The sequence below is a fragment of the Schistocerca americana genome, chromosome 1 (genome assembly GCF_021461395.2).
Source record: "Schistocerca americana isolate TAMUIC-IGC-003095 chromosome 1, iqSchAmer2.1, whole genome shotgun sequence".
Taxonomy (NCBI): domain Eukaryota; kingdom Metazoa; phylum Arthropoda; class Insecta; order Orthoptera; family Acrididae; genus Schistocerca; species Schistocerca americana.
Genome location: NC_060119.1, coordinates 894,535,447 through 894,548,502, shown reverse-complemented (window position 1 = coordinate 894,548,502; position 13,056 = coordinate 894,535,447). Strand labels below are relative to the sequence as shown.

At 39.2% G+C, this 13,056-nt stretch overlaps 1 protein-coding gene across 4 annotated transcripts in view; it reads left to right on the top strand.

Moving 5' to 3' along the window:
* Window positions 1–13,056, top strand: part of LOC124614660 (exportin-6-B) — a 305,273-nt gene that overhangs the window by 79,497 nt on the left and 212,720 nt on the right. For all 4 annotated transcript variants that reach the window (XM_047142962.1, XM_047142963.1, XM_047142964.1 and 1 more), the window contains one exon: window positions 9,950–10,109. In XM_047142962.1, coding sequence (XP_046998918.1) covers window positions 9,950–10,109 — 160 coding nt within the window. The remainder of the gene's footprint in view (window positions 1–9,949; window positions 10,110–13,056) is intronic.

The following is a 13,056-nucleotide window of genomic DNA, read 5'->3' as shown; positions in this document are numbered from 1 at the left end:
AAATCGTTCAACAGTCAGCTTCAAATGCCTGTTCTCTAAATTTTGTCAATAGTTGTAAGAAGTCATTGTGGTCAAGTAGTTAGCATTCGTGTGTTGCATCCAGGTTGTGGACAAAGCAGCGTTTCAAATCCCGCTACCACTTACGTTTTAATGTATATTTTTTCACCGTTGGTCACATTATTTAGTTTATAAGATGTTTGAGAGGTAATATAATGAAAAAAGGGTGAATTTTCATGAAGTTTTAGTGAATTTCATCTTTTATTTGACTGTTTACTATTTGTAATTAAATTTTCAAGGATGAGGGACAGCCTTGGAAAACCCAAGTCAAACTTCGTTCAATAATTATGCGAATGAAGTTATTTGCGATCAGTTATATAGTAAGTGACAATGTGACGGACCAGAAAAGTAATGTACAATTACTCGTAAGGTATGCTCTCGGCATCACACATTCCAGGATGGAAAACGTAAATTGAAACTTCATGCATATTTTTTTTTTTTTTTTGCGTAATATTATCTCCCAAGTGTCATATAAACTAAATAATATCACCAGTGACAAAAAAAAAAAAGTATAGTCATTATTAAAGTTTGAGTGGAAGTCTAACCATCACCTCCTACACGCTAGTCTTACAAAGCTCAAACACTCATCACCTTCAACTTTAATGTATCTATGCACAGGTACATCAGATACATAATGGACATGTGAAACTTTACTTGCAGTTTTCTCGGAATTGCCAAAGTAGTGCACCTTACTACTTGCACGTTACCTTATTTGAATGGCCTACTAAAGGCATACAAAGTTAGAAGTAAATTTGTGATCCCAACATTGTGGCTTCCCCTTTAAATTAAACTAACCTCCCATTAAAATATATTACAAACTCCTATGTACAAAACCTGCACCAGTAATTATCACCCAGTAGGAAATCATATAAATTCTCACCAGAGTTTGGCATTTAATAAATTAAATATGTAGAATATAATAAATTTTTTTCCACAAAATTTTCATCCTTTTTTTTTTGTTGAATAAACACAAGCATTTACTTATACAATATCGTTAAGTTAAACTTATTAGGGATTGATACCATTGTGCTTGCTTCAAATAGTGAATGACTCTTAAAGGATGTTCTGTTTGCTCTGACATTGAACTACTATTAGAATTACCATTTCTGAGGGATTCTCCTCTCTGAGCAAATTCCAGCCAGCCAAACTAGCATTTATGAGTTGCAGGGAAAAATAATGTTTCTCTGCAAATGGTACAAAGACCATTACAATCACCAATAAATTAGTACTTCTCTACAGCAAGGAAAGAAATAATTATTCCTTGCACAGAGGATACAGAGCTCTAAGACCACGGTACACATTTTCAGACTCTCCACGAGTCCCCACTCCTTCACACTTTGTCAATATACACCACACAGGTGCTCATCACTTAAAGGGCATGGAAAACTGGTTTCTTTACCACAATAGTAATTAATACTAAGACTCCTCATGAGTTTTCATATTATTTAATCCATCACAGCACATATCTAATAAAAGCTGCCCCCTAAGCAGGGCACAAAAGGTACTCGGACCACTTCACATTTACATTCACTCCCATGTGGTTGTTATCTGTGAAACATTCTAAAAAATAGATTCTTAAATGGTTGCAGTTCCAAATGTTTATCCCTTTCGCCTCCCTCTCTGCTCCATCCAGATGACTGACCATGTTTTGAAGATTCTGGAGATACTTCGGTACCCAAAATTGTGAAATGGCACATTGGTCACTTTGCAAGGATTTTCATAATAATTGTCACGTTCTGTCTGTATTTTCAGTAATATTTAATGTCAGTATTGGTGTGTCACATCATGTAATAATTCTAGGCTCTATTGGTGTGTTAGCTACACAATGTGTCGTGTTTGTCTCTCATTTCTCCCTGACCATGAGGAAGTGGACCGTCTTGCTTCATTGCCGCAAAATTCCAAAGTTTTGTGCTGTTGTTAAACATAAAATATTATCCACAATTGTAGAAACTTCTCTCATCATAGCACTAAGCATAATTTTTAAAGTAATAATTCCTCCTATGGAGCACGCACTTCTTATGACCAAAATGTAGGTCATCGGATTGTTTGCATACTTCGCGTATAACGTAACCAAAGCTGAAACAAGCATTAATGTCTGCACACTATGCAGTAACACACTTATTTTGATCATTACTTAATGAGATAACAACGTCTAATATTGGAGGTGTAGTTACTGTTGCCTGTAAGCTCTACTAAATCTAAATGCTCATTTATATCCTTTACAAGTTTCAAAATAACGGAAATTCCTGGATGGAGCAGTACATAAAATAAGGGAAAGGAAATTCCTGGATTGATCAGTATATAAAACAAGGGAAACGTAACCACTCACCTGTAACAGAGTGGTGCATGGACCATAGTAACACATACAGAAAACAAAGTTCTCATAGCTTTTAAGCATTATCCCTTTTTCCAGCTATAGTATACACATTTGCACACACACAAACACCCAATTGCACACTCCCATGGCTGTGGCAAGTCTCAAATTTATCATCTGCGTTGGATAGTTCCCTGTATTTGAAAAACTTATGTTGAATTCTGCTTTTAATTCTGTTTTTATGTTTGAAATCACCTGCATAATTTCTCCTAAAGGTACATATCTGTATATGAAAGCCATTATGTCAACCTCGTAATGATAAAGACACAATATTGGTATTGAAACTTTACTAAGACATCGCTAACAGTAAATGATGTATTTTTCTTCTGTGTGTATCATTTGCTAGTGAACAAAATTCCATCAACCTATTTTATTTCAAAATTGAACTTTGATAGACAAATTGGCTTTGTAATTGGGTTTCACTTAATCAGTTCACTATATTAACTGTTAAAGTTACCTGCAGTTAAGAAATCACTTCACAGTATATCCGGTCCTAAAGGGACAGAACCTCTGGATTTTAACAAAGCATGATGGGATGTTGTACATGAGACTCCGAATGCACCTGTTGCCTGCTTTTGTCTCACAGCCTTGGCTGCAGTTGCTGTGTGTGGTCTGTGTTGTTCCATCACTTGTTGATGCTCATTTGACTGCTTACTGCACCACCTGGCTGTGTTGTGTAGAAACAGCTTGCAGCAAGATGTAGGTTGTCAGCCGATGTTAATTTAGTGGAACCTAGCTACTGCAATCTGTTGTCATTTCGTTCTTGAACTATTCTTGTCATAGATTTAGCTTACTCCCAGTGAAGTTTTAGTGCATATGAATCTTCTGTGATTACTTTGAACATACGTGTCTTGGTTAAATTTTACTCGAGAAACCTTATTAATTACTTTCAATGTGCTGAAAATCTTCATTATATTTAATATTTGGTTTCAAAAATATTGGATAATGTTTAAAGGCATATTTATTTTCTTGATGATTGTTCAGACACAGCTTGTTTACTCATGTTACCTAGAAAAATAACTTTCTTGTCTTCTTTGAGATAATAATAAGTATTTAAACATTGTCTTCAGTTCAGATATGCAATATTAGATTAATTATCGATGTAGTATATGAACATTTATATCACTTGCATATAAATTCTTCTATGGCGTAAATGTTCACCTGCTTTTCTGAGCGGTAACGTGTTTGCCTACCATGCAGCGGGCCCATGTTCGATTACCAGTTAGGTTGGGGATTTTCTCCGCTTGTGGACTGGGTGCTGTTTTTTCCTCATTCTCCTATCATCATCATCACCACCATCACCACCACCGACATACAAGTTGCCCAATGTTTCTTCAACTGAAATAATACTTTCAACCCAGCGGCCAAACATCTCCGGTTGGGGACCTTTCTTACTTTGCCTGGCTGTGTTCACTGTTGTTGCTGTTGTTGTTGTTGTTGTTGTTGTTGTTGTTGTGGTGGTCTTCAGTCCTGAGACTGGTTTGATGCACCTCTCCATGCTACTCTGTCCTGTGCAAGCTTCTTCATCTCCCAGTACCTACTGCAGTCTACATCCTTCTGAATCTGTTTAGTGTATTCATCTCTTGGTCTCCCTCTACGATTTTTACTCTACACGCTGCCCTCCAATACCAAATTGGTGATCCCTTGATGCCTCAGAACATGTCCTACCAACCGATCCCTTCTTCTAGTCAAGTTGTGCCACAAACTTCTCTTCCCCGTAATCCTATTCAGTACTTCCTCATTAGTTATGTGATCTACCCATCTAATCTTGGTATTGTATGACAGTTTTTTATATATGTAATGATGTAGCCTCTTATCAGTAATTCACATACTCGTGTTTCATGTAGAAATAGTGAAATATTCTTTAATACTGAATGGCATATCCATAATTAAAGTATTCTCCCAGAAATCTTGCAGTAGGATCAAAATCCAGGTGAAAATAATATTTTACTCTTTTTATAAATCTCCTCCTCTTCTTCTTCTTCTTCTTCTTCTTCTTTAGTTTGTAAATCCAACTTCTTTGCAATAGATTCATATTTCACCCCAGGATCACTGTGTGAGAAGGTTCCGGGTAGCAAATTCATAAAAAAAGTATTCTCTATGCAATGTTGATCTTGAAGTATTAATTATTCTTCCATGCTTTAGAAGTAAGTGTAACGGGATTATATCTCTGTTTATGTTCATTGCATGAATGTTTACATTCATGACTTGTGTGGACCTCTGTGTAACACCGAAACAAATTAATTGCTTCTCATTTGATTCTAGTTTTCTTAAGACACCTTCTTCCTTGGTGACACTCATTGCTCCTGTCCTGAGGAGCCCCATTAGCAGCTGTGCAGTGTTGGAAATTCCGTGATGTGCTAGGGACATAACGGCATCTACTGGCAAATTCTAACTGCCCTCACCATCTAAGGAGTATCTCAAACAAAATAATAATACAACACAAACAAATATTGGTACTAACATATGACAGTATATGCAAACATTCAGACCTGTGAGCTATTTTAAGCGTATTCTTTAACGGAACATTAATAAATAACACTTTCACTAATCTTGTATAAGATCATAAGTGTACATAAAACCTCTCACCTATGAACCTTTAAGGAAAAAATCCTGAATTTAACTTCACAAAAATTGTATACCTTCACAATTTGCCGACACCAACTTAATAATTCTGAAAGGAAGCAGCTGATTATTACTAGTAATATGGAATCTACCAGATACAGTTTGGCTTCACTGGAAAATGAATCAGGGTTAAAGATCCTGTTAAATCTACATTTTGTAATTCCAATCCAAAGTTTTCTTATTTTTTTAAGTGCAAATGGAATAATTTTATCAGCTGATGTTGAGGAATATGACTGCTACAGTGATGAGAGAAACATTAAAAATAAGTTGTTTCAATGAAGCATTGTTTGGATGTGCACACCTGCTACTGGAATCAAAAATCTTTGCCCGAAGACGACTGCAAATTTCATTATTTTTCTGCACTTGGAGCTTTTCCTCTCACAAAATATATAATGAGATTAAATGATGGAAAATCTAGGATGGAATGTAACAATACCAGAGAACGGAAGTTGCTACTCACCATATAGTGGAGATGCTGAGTCGCGATAGGCACAACAAAAAGATTCACACAATTATAGCTTTTGGCCATTAAGGCCTTCATCAGCAGTAGACACACACACACACACACACACACACACACACACACACACACACACACACACACACATGTCTGCAGTCTCAGAGAACTGAAACCACACTGCTAGCAGCAGCACCAGTGCATGATGGGAGTGGCGACTGGGTGGGGGTAAGGAGGAGGCTGGGGCAGGGAGAGGGAGGGATAGTATGGTGGGAGTCGCGGACAGTGAACTGCTGAAGTTTAGACGGAGGGCAGGAGAGAAGGTGCGGAGGGGGGAGGAGGTAAGTAGCGGAAAGGAGAGAAATTAAAAGACTGGGTGTGGTGAAAAAATGACGGCTGTGTAGTGCTGCAATGGGGACAGGGAGGGGGCTGGATGGGTGAGGACAGTGACTAATGAAGGTTGAGGCCAGGAGGGTTACAGGAATGTAGGATGTATTGCAGGGAAAGTTCCCACCTGTGCAATTCAGAAAAGCTGGTGTTGGTGGGAAGGATCCATATGGCAAAAGTTGTGAAGCCGTCATTGAGATGAGCGATATCATGTTTGACAGCATGTTCAGTAACAGGGAGGTCCACTTGTTTTTTGGCCACAGTTTGTCGGTGGCCATTCATGCAGACAGACAGCTTGTTGTTTGTCATGCCTACATAGAATGCAGCACACTGGTTGCAGCTTAGCTTGTAAATCTCATGACTGGTTTCACAGGTAGCCCTGCCTTTGATGGGATATGTGATGATAGTGACCGGACTGGAGTAGTTGGTGGTAGGAGGGTGTATGGGACAGGTCTTGCATCTAGGTCTATTACAGGGGTATGAGCCATGAGGTAAGGGATTGGGAGCAGGGGTTGTGTAAGGATGAACGAGTATATTGTATAGCTTCCGTGGATGGCGGAATACCATGATAGGAGAGGTGGGAAGGATAGTGGGCAGGACATTTCTCATTTCAGGGCATGACGAGAGGTAATTAAAACCCTGGCGGAAAATGTAATTTAGTTGCTCCAATCCTGGATGGTACTGAGTTATGAGGGGAATGCTCCTCTGTGGCCGGACTGTGGGACTTTGGGAGTGGTGGGAGACTGGATAGATAAGGCACGGCAGATTTGTTTTTGTACAAGGATGGGAGGATAATTACGGTCAGTGAAGGTTTCAGCGAGACCCTCAGTGTATTTTAGAGAGACTGCTCGTCGCTGCAGATGCAATGACCACGGGTGGCTAGACTGTACAGAAGGGACTTCTTGGTAGGGAATGGGTGGCAGTTGTCGAAGTGGAAGTATTGCTGGTGGTTAGTAGGCTTGCTATGGACAGAGGTACTGATGTAGCCTTCTCTGAGGTGGAGGTCAACATCTAGGAAGGTGGCTTGTTGGGTTGAGTAGGACCAGGTGAAGCAAATGGGGGAGAAGTTGTTGAGGTTCTGGAGGAATGTAAATAAGGTGTTCTCACCTTCAATCCAGATAGCAAATATGTCATCAATAAATCTGAACCAGGTGAGGGGTTTAGGATTCTGGGCTTTTAGGAAGGATTCCTCCTGATGGCCCATGAATAGGTTAGCATAGGATGGTGCCATGCGGGTGCCCATAGCCGTGCCATGGAGTTGTTTGCAGGTAATGCCTTCAAAAGAGAAGTAATTGTGGGTGAGGATATAGTTGGTCATGGAGACTAGGAAGGAGGTTGTTGGTTTGGAATCCATAGGGCATCTGGAAAGGTAGTGTTCGATAGCAGTAAGGCCGTGGCCATTAGGAATGTTAGCATACAGGGAGATGGCATCAATAGTGACGAGCAGGGCACCATGTGGTAAAGGGGCAGGAACTGTGGAGAGTCGGTCCAGCCCCCTCCCTGTTCCCATTCTTGCACTACTCAGCTGTCATTTCACTGCCACACCCAGTCTTTCAATTTCTTTTTATTTCTCTCTCTATTCTGCTGCTTACCCCCCCCCCCCCCCCCCCCCCCCCCCCCCCCCCCCCCCCGCGCACCTTCTCTCCTGCCCTCCATCTAAACTGCAACACTTCACTGTCCACCACTCCCATCATACTACCCCTCCTCCTCCCTGCCCAGCCTCCTCCTTACTCCCACCCAATCGCCACTCCCATCATGCACTGGTGCTGCTGCTAGCAGTGTGGTTTCAGTTCTGAGACTGCAGACGTTTGTGCAAGTTTGTGTGTGTGTGTGTGTGTGTGTGTGTGTCTACTGCTGATGAAGGCCTTAATGGCCGAAAGCTATAATTGTGTGAATCTTTTTGTTGTGTCTATCGCGACTCAGCATCTGCGCTATATGATGAGTAGCAACTTCCTTTTCTGGTATTGTTATATAACGAGAGTATTCCTCATGGACAGTTAACTAATAAAGACACATTTAATTACAGATTTTGCATGGGAGGGTGTGTTGACTGTTCTTTTGTCATATTTGTGTCAAAGATACTATTGTTGGATACTTCAGTAAATTGTGAATGAATAAAATTGATGTGATAATCAAGCTGTCTGTAGCCTAGTGTAGACCACCTTATTGAGAACTCACAATCAAAAGCCAGAAAACCAGCAGTGATCTACAAACAGTGCTATGGAACTGAGTAATCCATTCTGTACTTTTTTTTAGCCCAAGTGGGAGCATTCTCTTTGCAGAACAAAGCACGTATCTATCAACATACCAAAAGAATCTGTCATTATGTTAGATCCAGCAAATCATTAAAAATATTTGCAGACATGATTTATAGGAAACCTCCTTATGCAAAACTTTAGTTTTTATATCAATTCTCTCCCACAAACAAATTAAATGAATTCCAATTGTTGTATTTCTTTCATATTTCACTAGCAATCCTCTCCCACACTTTATTTTGACCATACATGTTAACTGCGTTGATAACTGCTGTGATTGTAAATACAGGGATATTTTTCCCCAGGCAAACATATTTAATATTGAACTCGGGGTTGTTTCTCATTGTCTTTGGTACAGACACAATTGCACAGCCAAAGCAGAAACATTCGTAAACTGCAAGTAACACAGATGTGACACATGGAAAACAGTTGAGCATGCCATATTCATCTGGCAGTGCCACGGCATGCCATACAAGTCAGTTACATTGCATCAGTCCAGTAAATGCTGCAGTGTTAGACTGTGTGTGTTCCATCTGAAGTTACAAGCTGGATGCACACCTTGTGCCACTACAATTGCCACATCACTCCGGTTGGTGTCCAACCTTAGAAATATATAACACTACTTTCAACTGACTATATTACATTTTTTAGTAGTTTTAAATCTTTGTCACGGCTATCAAAAAGGTAAATTTCACACATTGCAAGAAGCTGGCAGGCAATACATTGTGAAAGGTGTGTGCATTAATGATATCCTTTTCACTGCAACAGTAGGACCCTTCCAATTGTACAGACTAATTCATCCTTTGATCAACTGAAAGATTATGCATGTGAGAATTTACAGGACATGGTGCCACCCAAAATTAATTCCATCTCCTTCTTGTGTAGATGTAAGATATGAGTTGATAGAAGGTGTGCACTTGTTGCACACAGTTTTTTGGACATCACAATGTCCATGATGAGGAGCACAATGGACTCGACAGTGATGAGCTTGTGGAGGAAGTGCAATAATGTATGTGAAAAGCTATTGCTCTATGATTATGTAACTTGGCAATCATTTCCAGCAGAAATCATAATCCTTTTTGCACAAAATAGTAACAGTGCACTATTCTTATGATAACTGTATTTAAATCAACTGTGAAGAAACTTGACACTTGGATACAATACTGAATGCATGGTAGCAGCAATGGGCTTTATGTAGTGGTGTCATAATAATTATAATTAGTTCTTAGACAGGATTGTTGCAGGCACTGGAATGTGGGTTGCTAACTTTATCAAGGAAATCAAACTCAAAAAGATGAGTTGACATTATAATTAGTGTCTGTGTAACACGAAATACAAGCAAGCTATTTCAGAGTAGATAGTGCCTGGTTGTTCGGAACAAGAGGTTCAGGATACTTAGTGAAAATATAGTGTTGATCTGCAAAATGGTTTCAAAATGTGACTCAGCATATCACACATTTTCTAAAGGAGTTGTGCAATGGCACATACATTGTATAGTACAAATCATAGTCCCAATAATTATCATTTTTTTTCGTACACACAAAAACTTTTTGGCCAACAGTATTTTGATGGTGACTAAGAAGGGCAGACACTGTCAATAATGTTTCCAGTCTTAGTTGAGAGCACAAAATTTGTGAAAGTTTATCCCACAGTGAAAAGTATCCAGGTGAACATTGTTGTGTGTGTTTCACTAAATGTCTCCAGATAACTATGGTTTCTTTCTGCTAAACCTTTCCTTATCCTGTTGTTAAATTTCAAGTAACATGCATGACTAAATAAGATTTCTGTTGTTAGCTGATCCAGAATCCAGAAACAACAGTTCTTGGTCTAGTCTTTCTGCAAACAGCATCAGAGGAACTAGTTTGCCCATGGGAAGATCTAAGCATTTCACGTAAAGAAGAGCTTCGGCGCCTGTTGCTGGCACACATTCCCCAGGTTTTCTCCATTCTCACAAGTACGTTAATTCAGCATTTAATTATTTATACCTGTACCATGTTAAGAGTAGCTGGGAGCACTTATTGATGGATTTCATTATGGAATTTGAAAACAGTGGCACACATATCACTGAAGAGGCAAATGGAATGAACACTGAATAGAGGATTATTTTTTATGTATGAGACCACTTTAGTCAGTAACCAAATGGCTTTGTCACTGTGTGTCTTGTTGGTATATGTAAACTGATATCGACAGGTTTCAGTTTACCCGTTGTTGTTGGTGCACATACTGATTTTCATTAAATAATATGTTCTTTCACAAGCTTTCAGAGCAGTTATGCTAAAAACACTCAACAAAAGATTATAAGCCCAGGAACTAACACTATAAATGTTAAAAATAGAAGTTTTGTGTGGAAACCTGGAGTCAGTTTGTAAGTTAGTTACATGTGCTTACTAGTTTTTCATTTTCACCAGTTGGTCATTCGCACATGCAGGCTGCTGTTTACGTTATACATTCAGGTCTAAAAATGAATGGTACAACCTTGTCTGGATTCCCAGTAGTTGAAAATTTCATCAGACAAGAACATTATTATAAATAGAAATTTGCTGTGGAGTGGCGTTTTTGGTCTATGACAAACTGTGGATTGTTATAGAGCGCTCTCCTTCAGATAGACAAAATTTCAGTTCTTGCCAGAAAAGAGACAGAAAATTTCATTCACAGAGAGTGTACTCTTCGTGGACAAGACAAATTATTCCCAAATAAGGGACATGAATACACCAGCAAAAGCTTTTTCCCAAGTAAGGGACATGAATAATGCAGCAAAAGCTTGGAGGGCCCCAGAAAAATTATTTGAAGGCTCTGGAATCACACTTAGAATTGTTTAGAACATTAATCACAACCAAATTAGATAAATCTAAGTTAGTATATGACTATTGCAAATAATTGCAATGGCCGCATTTAAATTAAATGAGATGAAGTATCGAGTAAGTGAAAAGTGGATTGGAACTTTGCTCCAAGTTTGAGTACCTGACCATAATCAATCTATAATTATGGCACTTGAAATTGTGGGACACACATCACTGGAGATTGTATTAAAATAAAGCTAATAGAAGATGTCAGATCTGAAGATGCAAATAGAAATGAAGAATCAGCATTACATCTAAATAAACAAAGCCATCAAGTGCAACAAACTCAATTATATTGCTAAATTTTGCTTAGCATCGGCGAAAAAGGAGGAAGCTCATCAAAAAATAATGACTAAGCCAATGTAACTAGAAAACAGTCAGAACACAAAGTCTTCCTTTCAACGGATTCTAAACAGACTCATGAAAGGAAGATGTGTTATGTAGAATCTAGTGCCCTGACTAGCATCACTAACTGTGGACGGGGGAGTCATAATACCAGGCCATATAATAGCTAAATTGTCAGCATGGGAGGTGATGGCTTAATGGCAAAGCCTTCTGGAAGTGTTGATCTGACCTATCGTTTGACGTCATTCTTATCCTAAACTCAGCCATGAATTTGGGAAAAAAAAGAGAGAGAAAAAAGTGGATTCTTCTGTGATACAGAAGGTGAACTAATTGCAAAGCATCACCTAAGAATGGTATCTGTTGCTTGAATATAAGTGAAATGGAACAGTGCTGCGATACAAAAGATAGTGGGTTTCTATGGCAACACAGCCTTGTACATATGAATCACAAAAGTATGCTGAAGTCAACAAAGATTTCAATACTATTAAATGAGGATAGGTGTTCTGAAAATGTCTTCGAAGTGGGGACAGTATCTATTTTCTTAACAAAAAGACAGTCAGAAAAAGAGCTTTCAGCCAGCAAGGCCTTCATCGGAGAAAGAACACACACACACACACACACACACACACACACACACACACACACAGTCTCTGGCTGCTGAAGCCACACTGCGACCAGCTGCGCATGATGGGAGACACAACCAGATGGTGGTAAAGAGGAGGTTAGGTTGGGGAGGATAAGGGTTAGCAGATAGGGGTAGGGGACATAAATTGCTGCTTGTGGGTGCACGCAGGGACAATGTGGAGAGAGGGCAGGGAGCTAGGTGCAGTCAGAATACGAGAGAGGTAAAAAGACCATGTGTGCGTTGGTGGTGGTGGTGGAACAGGGGAATGTGTAGTGTTGGAATGGGATCAGGGAAGGGGCTAGATGGTAAAGACAAAGACTAATGAAGGCTGAGGCCAGGAGGGTTACAGGTAAATAGGATACAAAAGTAGTTCTCAGAACAGATAAGAAAAAAAATACTTACATCACTCAAACTTTTCTTTATTTTTCAACTAGCTGACCTGGCAAATTCTGTTCCGCCTTAAAGCCAATAAATAATCAGATTTTGGATGTTAAGTTCAATTTTTTATTAGGAAATACAAATAAAAAGATTAAGTATTTTAATGATTCTTTATGTTTTTTGGTGCATAGGTTCCACTCTTCAATTAAGTACCTTGTGATACACGACAGTTTTTGTTTTATTATCAGGCGCAAGAACAGACAACACAGATGATCTTCCAACCTGTGAACATGCCACATATAATTGACCATGTGAAAAACATGGATATTCCAGATTTCAACCACAAACTTTCAAGGATTGGCCTTGCGATTTGTTAATGGTCATGGCGAATGCAAGACGGATCGGAAATTGAAGTCTTTTAAACTCAAACGGCATATCGGTTGGGATCATCGGGATCCTCGAAATGAGAACTTCCTCACCTTCTAATATTCCTTTGAATATCGCCACGCAGATAACTTTGTTCATCAATTTACTTACCACCAAACGCGTACCTTTGCACAGTTTTGGGTGGTTTATGTTTCGAAGAATGATTACTACGGAGCCAACTTTTAGGCGTAAATTGTGCGGTGGTAACCCAGGTACATCCAAGGAGCTTAAAAATTCAATTGGATAGTTGGTGGCTTCATCCTCATTTGTTACACAGTCAATAGATT